The sequence below is a fragment of the Mustela lutreola genome, chromosome 10, assembly GCF_030435805.1.
Source record: "Mustela lutreola isolate mMusLut2 chromosome 10, mMusLut2.pri, whole genome shotgun sequence".
NCBI lineage: Eukaryota > Metazoa > Chordata > Mammalia > Carnivora > Mustelidae > Mustela > Mustela lutreola.
In genome coordinates this window covers 27,003,798-27,021,069 of record NC_081299.1, presented here as the reverse complement: position 1 = coordinate 27,021,069, position 17,272 = coordinate 27,003,798, and the positions used below count along the sequence as shown (strand labels likewise).

At 51.8% G+C, this 17,272-nt stretch overlaps 1 protein-coding gene across 2 annotated transcripts; it reads left to right on the top strand.

The window, feature by feature from the left end:
* The first annotated feature begins 2,887 nt into the window (after positions 1 to 2,887).
* Positions 2,888 to 9,801, top strand: C10H1orf216 (chromosome 10 C1orf216 homolog). Of its 2 annotated transcripts, none has more exons than XM_059137235.1 (3): positions 2,888 to 3,017; positions 5,352 to 6,045; positions 6,577 to 9,801. In XM_059137235.1, the coding sequence occupies exon 2, from the start codon at positions 5,357 to 5,359 to the stop codon at positions 6,041 to 6,043; it is 687 nt and encodes a 228-aa protein (XP_058993218.1). In that variant the 5' UTR covers positions 2,888 to 3,017; positions 5,352 to 5,356; the 3' UTR covers positions 6,044 to 6,045; positions 6,577 to 9,801. The 2 variants fall into 2 exon arrangements, with proteins under 2 accessions (XP_058993218.1, XP_058993217.1); XM_059137234.1 differs by having other exon boundaries at positions 2,892 to 3,125.
* The last annotated feature ends 7,471 nt before the right edge of the window (positions 9,802 to 17,272 follow it).

The window sequence follows — 17,272 nt, the reverse complement described above, 5'->3', positions numbered from 1 at the left end:
GGCTACTCACTGTTAGCCTCTCTTAGTTCTGACATCTGTCTGTCTGCCAGGACACCTGTCTCCTGTCCTGGGCTGGCCTAGTCGGGCTGCTACTGGCCCTCTCTGATTCCTATGTCCCTGCCAATTACATCCCTGAAATCTATGCAGGTAGGCGGATGCTTGCTTTACCGCTCTACCTGGAATGACTGGTTCCTTGGCATTCTAACTGGAATCTTCCGGTGAATGAACCACAGACATCTATATATCTGCTTTTCTGTGATCATGTGGGCATGGATACCCCTGCCTTCCTGGGGTTTTTTGTTCTCAAGGCTCCGGGCTTTTGAAAATTATTGCATGCCCAGGACCACTGTCTGAACAGTCACTGCACTGATTGTCTGAACAGTCACTGCACTGATTAGCTAGGGCTGAAGATCCCACACAACTTTGCCCTTGACTAAGAGAAGAGAGGCTGCAATCTAACGCCCTTGGAATTCCTGTGCCTTCTCCCAGATGATGCTGTTTAGAAACAACTAGCTTAACAGGACAATGGAGAAAGCGATTGATTATGCAGCTACCCCAGGTGGTGGGCTGCCCCGCAGAGCACCATAGAGGCTCCAAGTCAACAGTCAGCATAGAATTGGGATCTGGAGCCAGAATACACCGTAAGAGGCAGAGGTAGGCATAGCACGTTTCGAGATTGCACGTGACGCTTTCTCCAAGACTTTGTTTGCTTCCTGTCTCCGCCATTCTAACCTCTACAGGTCAGGAGATTTCGGAGTCTGGGGAAGAATGTCTCATTCCTCTCCAGAGGGAACACTGTGGTGATTCCATTGCATCTCAAAGGAGGTCACCATGTAGGCTGGGTTGATAATGGCTACCGTGGGGAGACAGAGTTGCTCCTCCTTAATGAGGGCTGAGAGTATATGAGAAGAACCCTTGGGTCACCACCTTGTGCCCTTGTGTTAATCAGGATTTTTTGATTGCCGGTGAAGGAAATTCCACTCAAGTTAGGCTTGGCAACATAGGGGCCTTATTGGAAGATAGCGAACGGCCTCAGGAAGCAGGGACCAGAACGTCGCCAGGACTTCCGTCTTTTGTCTCTGCTTCCGTGCACGAGCATCATTTTCTCCTGCTATAAACTGACTCCCGCTTGGCAGGGAATGTGATTGCCGCAGCCCTGTCCATCTATCTTCCCTGCTTTGCCTTCCTTTTATTTCAGAAAGTCCCAGAGAAGGATGCTAACTCCCCTGGGATGGGTTCCCATCTGGGGACGCATCAGGTTCCCATTTGGCCCACACGGTTAGATCTGGGAGAGATGGAGTCCACAGGAGCGGGGTGTAAGGGGAGGAGAAGCTCTGGACCCACAGAACCACTAACTATCTGACACAGCTGTAGGATGCAGGAAGATCGGCAGAACTCGAGACCACACCGGCTCAGGGTGGCTTTAGGAGGATCTGGGTCACGTCATTCGATCACTTGGCTAAAGGCAAGAGGAACTTGCAGTGGGTAAGGGAAAAAGGGAGACTAGTTAGTGCCTGATGTAGCAATGGGGCTGAGGTCTTAAAAAATAGCAAAAGATGGGAGGGGGGAGCAGAAAGAGATGAGGAAAAGACAAGAGTATTTTTAAATGTTTTTGAGCCAAAGATAAATTCATATCAGTTTTATTTTTTTAAGATTTTATTTATTTATTTGACACCGAGAGAGACACACAGTGAGAGAGGGAACAGAGGCAGCGGGAGTGGGAGAAGCAGACTCGCCGCGGAGCAGGGCCCGAGGAGGGGCTTGATCCCAGGGACCCTGGGATCATGACCTGAGCCGAAGGCAACCGCTGCTTAACAACTGAGCCACCCAGGCGCCCGGTTTTATTTTGTTTTTAATGGGGGAAGAACGTGAAGAAGGTTGCAGCCAGTTGCTTGCTTTACTCGGGGAAGTGAGGAGTACGGAAGGGATCTCCTAGAATCTCCTGTGGGTGTCCTGAAGGCTCAGTTTGTCCCAGTCTCCTTTCTAGGGCTGCCTTAGGCAAGAAGTTAAATTTAAGAAGCGGTAACTTCCCTAACACCAGCCAGTCCTGGAGTGCTTTCTTCTCATTAGAGTCAGAATCAGCTCCCAATCCATTCTCTCTTATTGCAAACCGAGGCTCACCCCTTCACATTTCATCCTAGAAGGCAGGGAGTGAGGGGGTCAGGCTTTAGTAAGCAGGAACTGAGAAGAGCTCACTGCACAGACACCATGGAGAGGTTCTCTGCCCCTGCAGAGAGGAAGGTGCCAGGGCTTAGGTTCGGGACAGGAGGCCCAATCCTGTCCCGGAGCAGATTTTCTTTCTTCTCTTCAAACATAGCTTTCATTAAGTGACTTTCATGAAATAGGCACAAAATAAATATATCATTTCAAACTGCCATAGATTCAATGAAGGAAAGGAACGAAGTGCCCTGGGGTAACATAAAAGGGGAGACGGTCTAGGAGGTCAGAGAAGGTTTACCCAAGAAGAGAGCTGAAACATGAGTAAGTCGAGAATGGGAACAGAGTTTCAGGTACAGGGGACAGTGTGTGCAGAAGTCGTGTGGCAGAAAGGGTCGTGAGGCCCAACTGCAGAGACGGAGGGCAGAGGATGAAGCTGGGTAGGTAGACAGGACGGGTGGCTCAGAACCCTGTGGCTGCTGCCTTCGGGATTTACCCCGAAAAAGGGAAGCCATTTGAAAGGCTTTAAGCAGGAGGCAGGTGTCATGATCAGATTTTCATTTTGAAAATGTCACTGTATTTGCAGTGACGCAAAGCGATCCGAGCGACCCAGTGGATGCAGTTAGAAGATAAACCCCTCACCCGGCAGGCCTCGGTCGAGGCTGCAGGAGGCGGGGAGTCGGTTCGGGCACTCGGGCTGCGGGAGCCGCCAGCTCGGCAGAACCCCCGAACGGACCCACGTGGGCCCGGCCGCCCCGCCCCGCTGCGCTGACGCCACGCGACTCCGGAGTCCGGGCCTGGGGCTTGGCCGCGCCGCGCGGGAACCCCACACCCCACGCCGGGCCCGCGGGGCCGCCCAGGTCAGGCCGAGGGACACCCCCTTACCCCACCCCGCCCCGAGGGACGAGATCCCGCCACCGGGTCCGCGGGAGCAGAGCCAACCGCACTGGGGCGGGCGCGTCCAGGCCGTGAGTCGGGCGGGGAGGGGAGGGGTGGCGAGGGGAGGGGTGCCGGTCCAGGTCTGGGGGGCGGGGAGGTGTCGCAGCCTCCGACTGGCTGCCTCCTATGGGGAGCTTAGGGAAGGATGGTCTCTATCCTCTGTCTCCTGGGGAGGTCCTGTCCCTCAGAGCTAGGCAGGGAGGCCGTCTCCCCGACCCTTACTGAGCCAAGCGCCGCCCCCTCCACCCCATCCCGCGACCCCGGCCGACTTGCAGATTAGCTTGGGGGGAAGCCTGATGCCGGGGTGTCTGGGTTCCCATTTCACCATCTCAGAGAACCCCGGGAGCCTCAGTGCCGCAACCACCGCATCTCTGCTTGCCTTGTGGCCCCGCCCAGCTTAGGAAAAAGAGAAAACATTTGGGCCGGCGAGGATCTCCAAGACGGCTTAGAGGGATGGGAGCATGTAGGTCACTAAGGGACTCCCGGACTTTTGCCCACTACTGGATGTAGGGAGGGTCCCTGCTACCTACAAATACCTCTTCAGTGCGTGCTGTATTTCCACTATCCCTTGCTCTCGCTGATCCTCTATTTTTCTAATCCTAGCAATATGCGGTCAGTAGAATCCTCTTGTGGATTCAAACCCTAATTTTGGTAGTCGTGGTTAGTGGCCAGGGAGGAATGCTGTGATTGGCCCTCCCTCTGGGGCCTCAGGATGGAGCGAGCTAGGGCTGGGGCACGCAGGAGATAGTAGTTGCAGAGGGAAGGGGACAAGGTCAGGAGAGAGGCTTGTCAGTGGGGTGTGGGCGCAGAGCATGGAGGTGCTCCCTGGGGCAGAGGAGGGAACTGAAGCCAGCTCTTCCAGCCCTGGGCAGCCAGCAGTAACCTCCTGCTACTGCTGGCTCCCTCTTTCTGAGCACAGACAGCCCACTGCAGTCCCCCTCCTGCGTTCACTCCCTCAGCATCTGTGTTCTGTGACACCGCTTAGTGCCAGGCTGAGTGCTGGCTCCAGGGAAAGGACAGAGGAGATACAGAAGAACTCCAGCATTAGTCACGTACAAGTTGCTAGCACAAGATAGTCCAAAAACAAAACAAACCCCCAAAGGACTGCATAGAAACATTTATTGACCATCAACTCCGTTCCAGGGACAAGGAATAAATACGGATAAAACAGTGTATACCAGTGCAGTTGGGGACCCAGGGAAGCCATGGTTAACTGTGCTTATTGATGTTTGCTGGGGTGGGCAGGGGGAGGTTATCAGGAAGACCTCAGCGAGGAGGAGAGTTGAGAGCTGGGAAGTGAGAGCTGGGTTTGGGGTTTGTTCAGAAAGGAATTTGCTGGGAGAACAGAGGAGCTTAGAGGTGAGGGGAAGGGGAGGGTGTGTGTGTTGGGGAAGGGAATTGTGTGAAGTGAATGGTGGCATATTTTGAGGTTTCTGAGCAGTTTGGGGGTGGTGAGAGGGCCAGAGTGGAAGAGGCCCGTCTGGAGGGGTGAGCAGGGGCCAGGTGAAGCACAACCTTGTGGGCCATGTGGAGGTTCAGCAGCTTAGAGAGGGCACCCAGGGCTGTGACAAATCAGGTTTACTTTTTTAACTGGAGGCAGGGAGATCAGTGAGAAGGCTGTGGCCATCGGTATTCAAGGGAAGAAATGGCCTGTACCGAATGAAAGTGAAGGTTGATGGCTGTGCATACAGGCACAGGGTTTCATGAGGAAGATTTGTCATATGTCACCATTTGTCATATGGTGGCCAGTGAGATGGGGGAAGGAAGCTGGCGAGGAGTCGGGGCTGCTTGCAGGTTTCTGGCTGGAGTGACTGAATGGGTAGTGGGCCATTTCGCGGGGCACACTGGGGAGGGAGAGCTGGTTTGGACGTGTAGAATCCGGGGAGCCTGTGGTTGGTTGCAGAGTTGGACAGCAGTCGGATCTGAGCTGGAGACACATCTGAGAGTCACCAACACCTGACGGTTCTTGAAGCTACAGCAGAGGATGAGGTCCTTTGGGGATACAGTCAGAGTGACATAGACAGGCATAGAGAAGACAGGCTGCCTCAGAGGGCTGAGAAAACCCTATGTGGGAAGGACACTGAGTTAACAGAGAGGGAGGAGGAGAACCACAAAGGGAGGTGTTACCAGAGGGCAAGGGACCGAGACTGCCTGGACCCTGCCACTAGGTTGCCATGACTTGGGACATGCCCCCCCACCACCACCCCTGGAACACCTGTCCTGCTCTAACTCATTCTTCTGCTTCCTGTTTACAGACCAAATGTTCACCATCCAGCCAGGGCTAGCTGAGGGGGGCCAGTTCCCTGGGGGCCCACCGGGAGTATGTCAGGCAGAGTTCCAACCAGACAGCAACTCTAACTTCATGGCAAGTACCAAAGACGCCAATGAGAATTGGCATGGGATGCCTGGCCATGTGGAGCCCATACCGATGAGGAGCTCCTCTGAGTTGCCCTCTGACAACCAGGCCTTCCAGGACCCCGGACTCCCTAAAGGGGAGGTACGCAGCCCCCCAGAGGGGGCAGAAATACCCGGAGCTAAGCTTGAGAAGCTGGGTGGCGCCAGCGCGGTCCGCTCCCCGCTGGAGGACAATGGCTATGCCAGCAGCTCTCTAAGCACCGATGGCTCCAGCAGCAGTCCTGAGCCGGCCTGTGGGACCCCCCAAGGCCTGGGCCCTGCAGATCCCCTTCCGCCCTCGGTGGCCCGGGCTGTGCAGCAGTTGCAGGCCCAGGAGCGCTACAAAGAGCAGGAGAAGGAGAAGCACCATGCACACCTAGTGATGTACCGCCGGCTGACCCTGCTGCAGTGGATACGGGGCCTGCAGCACCAGCTGGTAGACCAGCAGGCCCGCCTGCAGGAGAGCTTCGACACCATCCTGGACAACCGGAAGGAGCTGATCCGCTGTCTCCAACAGAGGGCGGCCCCCTCTGGGCCCCAGGAGCAGGGCTAAGGGTGTGTCTCTGCCGGGGTGTAGGGGTGTATGTTCAGATTTGCGCGCATGTGTGTGCTTGTGCTCAAGGAAGTATGTGATTATTTGCTGGTATGAGCGCAGGCAAGCAAATGTGAGTGTGTGCGCCGACCTGCAGGCAGATGCGTCCGGGCACGGACCTGTGTGTACACGCCAGCTAACTTGGGTGCAGGCCTCTGTGTGTGAACATTGGGTGTGTGGAGCATGTAGAGGAGAGGGAGTAAGTTTGTGTAAGTGTGCATGAACAGGTATCCAGCAATGTGCGTATGTGTGCACGAGGGAGGGTATATATACAGAAGGTGTGTGTGCATATGTGTGAGTTTGAGGTTGTGGGAGGTGTATATGAATATGTCTTTGTGTGTGCAGGTGCGGGCATGGGAAGTGTGTATCAGGGGCACGTGTATTTGCAGGCAGACTCACAAGCAGGTGTATGCAAATACATACCCAGCTGTTTATGTGGGGGTATCCACACCCTGTGTTACCCCATGCCAACCCTAGCCTTCTTTCCTCTGCAGGGTCCCATTGCTCCGGAGAGAGGGCTAGCCTGCAGTATTTATCTGAGGGTTGTGGCTGATCCAGTCCCCTGAGATTTCCCAGGCCGGCTCTCCACCCTCTCCCCATCCCTCCTCTCAGACTTCGCTCTGCTAAGGCTATTGTCCCTGATGGTGGATTTGCCTTGGGAAGTATGGTGGCCGCTCTGGCCTGCCGTGGCTTTTTGGCCACAGTTCTGCCAGGGCACCTGGGGCACCTGCTAGAGAATTAGTGTGAGGGAGGGGAGCCAGGGGTGGTGATCCACACTGTGGCCGGGATGGAGACAGGTGGGATCAGAGAAGAAGATAAAGGACTTTCTCACTTGAACTCTGCCTTGGGGCACATGGGAGATGGGGATGGGGGAGAAGAGAGTGCAGAACCCTGTGAAGAAAAGGAGAAAGGGAATTCTAAAATATCACTTTGAAACAAAGCACACTTCTCCACGGCAAAGGAGCTGTTGCAGACCATATTGATTTAAGCTTCTGATGAAAGTGAATGTGTGCTTATTCGCTTGCAAGGAATGGACAAGGTGTTCCAAGACTGCTGCGGGAAAAAAAAAAAAAATCTCACTTTCTTCTCTGTGCCTCTACTTGCTGTGCCTCTCTGGTTTTAGCGACACTGGATGTTAAATTAGGTTGGTCTGTTTTCCTGAAATCAGGCTGTCTGGGCACAGAGGAGCCATAGTCGACTTTCCAGGAGGAGCAGGGGGCGATGTCAGCCTATAACCCTGTCTGTCACTGCATGGTCCTTTTGCTGGGGGTTGACAGGCTCCAGGCGAGGCTACGTGACATGGAGAGTGGATGAATTCTGGGGAGAACCAAGAACTACAGGAGCCAAGCTCTCTGCTTTGCTTTTGGGAGCCATTAGGATACAAGGTCTTGGTGGGTGAGCAGTGGCATGATGCTAAGTCTCCCTCTCTTCAAAATGGGGGTGCTCTTCCTTTCTCTAAAGTGTTCTATCCCTGACAGGTGGGTGGGTGAAGGGCATAGGAAGTAAGGTTGAAGTGACTTTTGTGTCTAGCCCTTGCATGTTGAGTATGAACCAGGCCTCTGGGCCAAGCCAAGGAATAAACTGGGGCAGAGAAATGCATTTCTTGAGTTTATGTTTCTATTCTGCCCATTGTCTGGTGGTCTCTTTTCCACACCGTATGAGCTGCCCTTTTGAGCAGAGTTCTAGGTTGGGAGCTAGGGGACAGAAGGGGAGAAAGTCACTGGGGAGGAGGAATTCAGCCTGCTGTGGCTCTTGGGGGGTAACAAGAAGTTCTCCCTGGGGGCCTCTTGGTCTGAGAGGGGAGACTTGGCCCCAGCCCGAGAGCCTTGTATAGGATTGCCCTTGTCCTAAGGCACCTTTGGATTTGAAGGTGGGGAGTGGTAGGCATTGATGGTAAGGGATATATATGCTTCCTCCCCCGCTACCCCCACATTCCTACTCACCCCTGCCTTAGAGCCACCACTTCCCTGGAGGGTGCCCTGACTGCGAAAGACTGAGTTAAGGGGCGCCTGGGTGGCTCAGTGGGTTAAGCCTCTGCCTTTGGCTCAGGTCATGATCTCAGAGTCCTGGGATTAAGTCCCGCATTGGGCTCTCTGCTCAGCCAGGAGCTTCTTTCCCCCTCCACACCCCGCCCTTCCTCTCTGCCTACTTATGATCTCTCTTTCTCTGTCAAATAAATAAATAAAATCTTAAAAACAAACAAACAAACAAACAAAAGACTGAGTTAAGCTCCTCAGATGGTTCTGGCAGATGTGGTTACAGTGCATGTCTATGACTTCAGATACTTACTGCCAGTGTAGACTAGACCTTCTTTTTTCATGGGTTTGTATGATGATTTATTAATTCATTTCTCAAAAATTCACTTGTATAAAAAAGGTATCTATTGCTGTATAACAAATTACCCTAAAACTTAGGAATTAAAATAATACACATTTGTTATCGCACGATTTCTGTAGGTCAAGAATCTCTCACAAGGCTGCAATGAAGATGTCGGTTCTGGGTCTGTGGTCTTATTTGTTGGAAGCATTCAGTTCCTCAAGGGAGGTCATTTTCTGTTCTTTGCCATGTGGTTCTTCCAACATGGCAACTCACTTCAAATCGTCCAAGCCAAGAAAGTGACAGAGTCCTAGCAAGTCAGAGGTGATGATTTTCTGTAACCTACTCATAGAAAGGCTATTCCCTCAATGGTGCTGTATTCTACTGGTTAAAAAAGTTACTCAAGGGGCGCCTGGGTCACTCAGTTGGTTAAGTGTCCAACTTGTGATTTCAGCTCAGGTCATTATCTCATGGGTCATGGGACTGAGCCCCACACTGGGGAGTAGGGGAGGGTGGTCCATGCTCCTAGGGAATCTGCTTGAGATTCTCTTCCTCTGCCCCTCTCCTCACTCACACACCCACATGCATGTGCACCCTCTCTCTAAAATAAATGTATAATAAATAAAAAAAACAAGTCACTGAAAGGGAGGGTATTATGTAAGACTAATTACCAGGAGGTTGAGGCTGCCTACCACAGAAGGCATTTTTTGATTGACTAAATAAAGGCGTATTTTTTATTGTTTTTTAATTATACAAACAAAAATTATGTTCTACTTCAATAAATTGGAACATTTCAGAGAAATCTAATGTCCCCTTGTACTTCTCTCCAATAAGATTAATATATTTTAAACCTCACAAAGTGTACTTTTCACTGAAACAGTGATCCAAGGCATTTTTGTTTTGTTTTGTTAAAGCTTTTATTGATTCATTTAAGAGAGAGTAAGAGAGAGGAAGGGGGAAGAGAATCTGAAGTGGACTCTGTGCTGAGAGCAGAGCCCAAGTCAGTGCTCGATCCCAGGACTCTGAAGTCAAAACCAAGAGTCAGCCTCTCAACCAACTCAACCACCCAGAAGCCCCAAGGTATTAATAATTCTTGTCACCTTGACATATGCCATTTAAACAGAAACAATACTGCATCAGTTTTAACAAATTCCACTTATTAAGAGATGTTCTAGCTAAGAGCTATAGCTTAATGAGAATAATTGAAAATTAATACAAGGAAACCTCATTTGAAAAGCAGTAGGGAGAGCACCTGGGTGGCTCAGTCGATAAGCGTCTGCCTTTGGCTCAGGTCTTGATCCCGGGGTCCGGGGATTAACGCTGGCATTGGGCTCCCTGCTCGGTGGGAAGCCTGCTTCTCCTTCCCCCACTTCCCCTGCTTTTGTCCCCTCTCTCACTGTGTCTCGGTCAAATAAATTAAAATCTTAAAAAAAAAGAAAGAAGCGCAGTAGGGAGGCCAGAAGGGGGAGCTCTCACTTCCCATCACTCCTAGTCAATTGCATAACCGATGAACCGGGACTACTTTGCATTTCCAACAGGAAAAAGCTAATTCTTTGCTGCCAGAGCAGGAGCAAGAAAGGTTTTCTCCTTGCCGGGCAACAGCCCAGCCAATGAGAATCTGTCACAACTCAGCTGTGACCACCACTACACTTCAAACTCCTGGGTTACTCCTACATGGACTTTTTGTTTATAACAGCTCCTCCCAATTCTCCTCTTTTCTCTATAAAAGAGCATTCTTCTCCTTTGTTCTCTGGACTTGCTATGGTTTGCTAAAACTTGTTTATTCTGAATTGCAATTCTTTGCTACCCTCAAATAAACCCATCTTTCCTGGTAAAATAACTGACAGTTTTATTTTTAAGGTTTTCAACTTTAACCATGGAGATGTCTAATAAGGAGACAACGTCAATCTCTCAGAGCACAAGATAGTGAATTTTTAGAAGGGGTTCTTTCCTAAATGTGTGAAAGCTCTTGTGAGCACAGCCAGTGGTTAAGATCACAGACTCTGAAGCCAGACAGACCCCTGGATTTGGATATTGGCACCATTGCTCTCTGTCTCTGTGACCTGGGCAAGTCAATTAACTTCTCTGTGCCTCAGTTTGCCTCATCTTAAAATGGAGACAATAGTAGTAATTACCTCATAGGGTTGTTGCAAGGATTAAATGAATATATAGTATGCAAAATGCTTAGAACTCTACATGGCACATAGTAAACTGCATTAATGAGAGTTATTTAAATAGTGCTTTTGTGATACACAATTAGATTTTTTTAAATTAAAATTTTCCTTAAGGAATTTGAATCTAAAATTCGAAAGGCATCTTTTTTTTTTTTTTTTTTTAAGATTTTATTTATTTGACAGAGAGAGCATAAATGAGCAGAACAGCAGGCAGGGAAAGAAGCAGGCCAAGGGAGAAGCAGGCCCTTTGCCAAGCAGGGAGCCTGATGCAGGACTCGATCGCAGGACTCAGGATCATGACCTGAGCCAAAGGCAGATGCCTAACCAACTGAGCTACCCAGGCACCCCTAAAAGGCATCTTTTAAAAAGAGCTTTTAAAAATAAAACTGGCTAGTATTCCTTTCCATAAAAGAGCTGTCTGAACCAAGGAAAAGATAAAGCCAGACCAAGGAACTGGTGTGGTGAATTGTATGGACCTTTGCCAGTCACTGAGGGTCTAGGGGCAGGCTCAGCCCCTGGTGTGGTGGGGATCAAGGGAAGACTCCAGACTGCCTCGGTTTCTTCACCTGTGGCAATTGTGCAGCATGAATGAGGAAATGAACCTGGAGATGCTTTGTACACATTAAAACCCGCAAGGCCCTGTGGAGCCTGCCGCTGCCCTTGAGCATGCCTTACCTGAGCAGGCAGAGGAGACTTGCATCTCAATCTCCAAAGACTAATGCATAAACCACTCTGGGCCTAGGAGAGGGGAGCTGGGGTGATCCTTTGCACAGGTCTCCGCCAGAGACTTCTTTACTCCGGAGCTTGTTTGAAAGTCATTGGGTGGGGATTAGTTAGTCCCTGGGACTGCAACAGGAGTAGGGAAGGTTCATGCCCAATTAGCCACTTCCCCTTCGAGCCGGAATGGGATCCCATGACCAGGAGCAAGGAAGTCTAACTTGGTTTTTGGTACTACCTGAGGAGTCTTGCTTAGCAGGAGGAAGGAGGGATGAGATTCACAGGGTCAGGGCACACAGCAGAGGCCTGAGCAGGGCCCACGGACAGGGTGAGGCATAGAAGGGATTGGCGGGAAGGCAGTGCAGGGCTCATCCTCTGGGGAGAGAACTGGCTAGTTCCACAAAAACTTTCTCTCTCCTAGGAGAGAAATAGGTCATTTCCATTAAGTGTCCCAGAGCTGATGGGATTAAAGCCTGAGGTGCAGGTAGTGACCTGGGAACTGAGGAAGAGTGTTTTGAGTTTGGCTCATGAGGAGGCTTCAGAATGTGCTGGGTGAGCTCCCCAACCTGGCTCATCAGGGCTGGGTATGGTGGCTATCTCTGAGGAGACTGAATGCCCCCTGATGGCAGCCTGTGACCTGTCTACCAGCCTCTGTTTCCTAAAAGCAGCTCCTAATCCCAGAACAGGTGACAGGAACAGAAAAGTGATGATATCTGAGAACACCTGATCTAGAAAGGCTCCCTGGAGGAAGAAGTGCCTAGAGAATGAGTAAAAGTTGAAGCAACAGAGGATAGTGATTTCTAGTATAGACTGCACCTAGAAGTCTTGGATCCTCCACTTACTAGCTGCGCCTCAGTTTTCTCAACTGTCAAATGGGGATAATTAGTACTTCTTTCATTGGATTATGTGAGAGACAGTTTACACATGTAAAGCGCTTACACCTGAGCCTGGCACAAAGAAGTGAACCTGAGCTGTTATTAACTGACGGGGAGAAGACGGGAGCCAGCACTGGTAGGAAATACAGCTGGGCCACTGTGCTGTCTATTAGCACAAAGGCTAAGGGACCTTGAATCCCAGACCCATGAGTTTAATGAAATGGTGGTGGTTAGAAGAGAAGCATGAGATGGGGGGCGTTCTGGGGGTCTGAGGCAGACCTCAAACACACAGGGCCCCAGATACAACGGCCCACACCAATGCATGAGCGCGTGTACACACACACACACACACACACACACATTCACTCACACTCACAAACGCACACTCCTGGCTACGGACCCCACATGCTTTCTCCCTCCTCCTCTTCCCTCAATCCCTTTCAGAAGTAAGACTGCACCCAGCCAGGGGAGGTGTCCACACTCCCGCCAACCCTGAGACTCTCCCAGGCCCAGTACTGGACAGCCAGAAATGTGTCTGCTTTTCCTCTCCAGGCCTGGAGGCTTCTCTGGCTAAACCGCATCCTACGCGCCTGGCTCCTTTCCCTCCAACAATCTCCCCAACCCGTCCCCCGCCACCCCCCCGCCCCAGCTCAGAACCGGTCGATCCTCTAATCGCTCCATTCTCATTTATCACCAGTAGGTTTGAGAAAAGATTCATCCGGTTATGGGACTAGTGGGTGGAAAGGGGGAGGTGGCGCGCGAGAAACGGGGGTTCATCCTACTAAGGTCAGGGCCCTTAGGGGATGGGTCCCCGGAGGCCTGTACCCGCCCCCACCTGGGAGGAGAGAGGGCTCGGACTGTGGGGTGGGAGCTGTCCGAGGGCCTCCGGCGTTGCGGGGGTGTGGGGGGGGGGTGACCTTTCCCCAAACAGGCGGGGGTGTCAAGGTGGAGCTCCGTGCTCCGCCCCTGGGAAGAAGGAGAGGGCTGGAGGCCCGCGTTCAGCTGGTGTTCTGCGGGCCCGGGCGGGGCTCGTCCCCGAAAGGCGCAGACAAAAGGGCGGCCTCCCCGGAGCCGGGGCTCGGCACAAAGCGGGGGGCGGGCGGGGCCGATCCCGCCCCACGCGCCGGCGCGCCCCGGACTGCTGATCCGCACGACTGGGAGCGACGTTTCCTGCGCTTAATCCCAACAAGCATGAAAACGGCTCGGGCCGGCCCGCCAGCAGGCCCTTTGTCCCGGCCTCCTCGCGGGACAGCTGCAGCCGGGGTCCCTCCTCCTCTTTGTGTCTCCTCCCCGCGCCCCACTCCGCCCTCCCCCACTCAGCTGCCCCGACGGCCGCGAGCCTCCCAGGGCTTTCGCCTCCGGCACTTGGGCGCACAAAGCGGGGCAGCGCCCCTAATCTGGGGGAGGGGAGGATTAACCCCAGGGTCTGCAGGGAGGGGCATGCCCTGGGGGAGGAGCAAAAATGGGCTGCGGGGTCTGCCCTCCTCTTGGAGTGCAGGGGTGTGCAAGTGAGAACACAGGTGTGGGACGAGACCTGTGGGTGGGAGCTGGTGCTGCCTGCTTCAGACAGCTCTCAGGGCAAGCAACTCCCTCGGTGCGCCCCTGGGCTGTCCTGGGACCGGTTCTCTCCATACTCCTTATGGCATCTCCTCCATTCTGTGACTTCAGTCCTTTCCTGTCCTTGTGACTCTCTCCCCAACTTCTGTCTCCAGCAGGGCCTCGCCTCCCCCCCCCCCCACCGACCCCATAGTCAGCTACCTACTGGACAGCGCCACCCAGATAACCCCGAGCACCCTAAACTTCCCAAGTCCCAAACTGAGCCTTCTTCTCCGTACCCACAAACTTGCTCCCTCCATTCAGTCATCTGGGGCCCTCCTCCGGCACACTCTCTGGCTCCCTCCCTTCCGTTCAGGGCACTGACCCTGCTCTTCCAACTTCAGACCAGGGACTGCACTCTCTTAGCCTGGCTTGCAAGGCCTTCTCTGGTTCCTGCATGCCTGCTGGCCGGATCTTTCTCCAGAGTCTGGTGTTTTGCAAGTTACTGTCTAGTCCACAAACACCTTCCTCAAGAGGCTCCAGGGAGATTGTTTCCCTCTCAGGCAAGGGAATGAAATCGCTGGCTTAGGCTCATTCCCCACAGAACCATCCCTCAGTGCATAGATACAGGGAATGACGGGGCAGTGGCTGAGTCTGGAAAGCTGGGCTCTCCAAAGATGGTGTATGTGGGCCCAGCCTCACCCACCCTGTGCCTGCCCTCCGCAGGACAGCCAGGCTCCTCCCAAGCTGATGAGAACCTGCCCTTCCTGGGGCTCTCTCAGGCCACTGGGGCCACAGAGGCCTCTTCAGGTGCTTGAATCCCCAGAGATGTTGGACACCCACATCTCTGTCCCACATCCCTCAGGATGAATCATATCCCTGGAAGGCCTAGGAACCAACAGTCTGCAAGCGTATCTGTGTCACCTTGCTCCTGTCACTACTGTCACAAGACATCTCCTCCGAGGTGCTGCCAGGAACCTGCCTTCATGCCTCATCTTAGTCCCAGACAGGAAATTCCTGCATTGAACAAATATTTATTACTATGTTCCAGACTCTCTGCTAGGCACTGGGGATCCGGATGAATCCCAGCCTTCACAGTCTCTCCAGGGAGCCAGACCCAGACATGAGTAATCAGAGTGCAGTGTGATAAGTGCTAATGGAAGTCTGTACACAGTGCTATGGAAGCACTTTCCAGAATAATAGGCAGGAAGTAAAAGATTTCCGAGACCAAAGGGTTTGGGTTTAACATGCGAACTAGAGTTCTTTTTTTAAAAAAATATTTTATGGGCGCCTGGGTGGCTCAGTGGGTTGAGCCGCTGCCTTTGGCTCAGGTCATGATATCAGGGTCCTGGGATCGAGTCCCGTATTGGACTCTCTGCTCAGCAGGGGGCCTGCTTCCCTTTCTCTCTCTGCCTACTTGTGATCTCTCTCTGTCAAATAAATGAATAAAATCTTAAAAAAAAAAAGGTTCTTCCTTTAAAAAATATTTTATTTATTTGAGAGAGAGAGAGAGCAGACATATGAGCAGGGGGAGGGGCAGAGGGAGAGGGAGAAGCAGAGGAGCCCCATGATGATGGGGTGCGATGATGCCATGCTCGGGGGCTCAATGGGATCATGATCTGAGCTGAAGGCAGACACTTAACTGAATGAACCACCCAGGTGCCCGTTTTTACTTTTACTGCAGGACTCCTCAAGGCCTTTACTGTGCCACTATGTGTGTGAGTTCCTGAGAGGAGAGCAGCGTATGAAAAGGGCTTCTCAAACTTATTTGAGCATGGAACCCTTTTCTCATGGATCATCTTCAAGATTGAGTGTTCCAGAGATCATATTTGGGAAACACATTGCTGTGGGAACCTAGAGAATGGAGAGATTGCTTCTGTGTCTGCGGTGGAAAGAGGAATGAGGGAGGTAAGGGGCGATCAAGAAAGAGTGCACAGAGGAGCTGGTGTACCTGGGAGGATGAGGAAAAGAGTATTGTAGGAACAGGAAGCAGTCTTGTCCTGGGGAGGCAGGAACCCAGGGACTCTGGGCAGGGCACTGCGCAAGAGACAGAGGTGTGTCCTTTTGAGCCAGCAACTGCACTGTGGAAAGGGCTTTATCTATATATCTGCGACAGATGTTCTCTCTGATCAGTTTGGCCTGGGACATCACATCACTTCCTGGGACGCTGGGCAGTATAATAAGGTCAGTAAAACACCCCGCTAGTCTGTGAGCCAGACATACCTCTGTCTTCAGGTACACCCAGGACTGTCGCAGTTTGGGTGCATATGGGGTAGTAGTGGGTGCAGACTGGGAACCCCAGAAGCCAGTCCTCTGTAAAGAGGTGTTCTACACCAGGGTCACTAGGTGGCATCAAGGGAACCCACAAGATCCCCTCAAATGGGTCTACTTTGTGTCAGCTGAATCCGGTCCTGCAAGAGCCCAGCATATGCTCCATCTAGAACATGCAGGTGTATACAGATGAAAATGCATGTCTAGACTCATGTGAAGAGACCCAGAGCATCTTTTCTCTGGCTGCTCTGGCAGCTTTCCATGCTGTGCTCTCTCCGTGTGTGGGGCTCCATGTGGGGCTTGATCCCAGGATCCTGGGATCATGACCTGAGCTATAGGCAGATGCTTAACGACTGAGCTACCGAGGCGCCCCATGCTTTACGCACGTTAACTCACCTAATCCTCACAGTAACCAGAGGAGGAAGATACTAGTATCATCCGCATTTTGTGAATGTAGAAATGGAGGCCCAGGGGTGTGAGCAACTCGCCTAAATTCACACAGCTGGTAGGAGACAGAGCCACCCAGATGGTGTGGCTGCAGGATCAGTGCTTTCACCCCCTCAAACTCCTCACTGCCCCACTTCCACCCCTACCTGCCTCTGTACATTTCTTCATTTCTTCCTACTCATATTCCCACCCCAGTCTCCATGCCCAGATGCCATTATCATCCTGTCCTGAGAGTATGACTCCCGCCCCATTTCCTCTGGGTCCGGTTTCATCCCATTCAGTTCCAGCAGCCTCATTCTCTGTTCCCTTCCTCTTCCCCAGACCCTTCAGAAAACTGTAAACTTTACAGCCTCTTCTCAAGCTCCGTAGCTCTGTGACCAAGAGAGAAATTCATTTAGCCTTTTATAGCCTTAGTTCCCACATTTGTTAGAAGGAGGTAAGAAAGCAAGTATCATCTACTTTATTATTATTATTATTTTTAAAGATTTTATTTATTTATCTGAGAGCAAGAGAGAATGGGGTTGGGGGAGAGGGAGAAGCTCCTTGCTGAGCAGGGAGCCTGATCTGGGTCTTGATCCCAGGACTCTAGGACCATGACCTGAGCCAAAGGCAGATGTTTAACTGACTGAGCCACCCAAGGCACCACAAGTACCATCTACTTTACAGGATTATTGTAAGTATTTTAAAAATGCTCTTGTAATTGCTTTATAAATTGCAAGATTGTTACAGGCCAATGTGTTGTCCTTTTTGTTAATTTGTTTTGATATTATTTTCCAACCTTTCTAGGAGCAAATGTCTTTATTTCAGCAGTTGACCGTTTGTTTTCTAAACAGTGACATTTTTTATGCCGTTCT

Excerpts from the sequence above, each read along its gene's own strand:
- C10H1orf216 (XM_059137235.1), top strand. The coding sequence starts at position 5,357 with ATGTTCACCATCCAGCCAGGGCTAGCTGAGGGGGGCCAGTTCCCTGGG.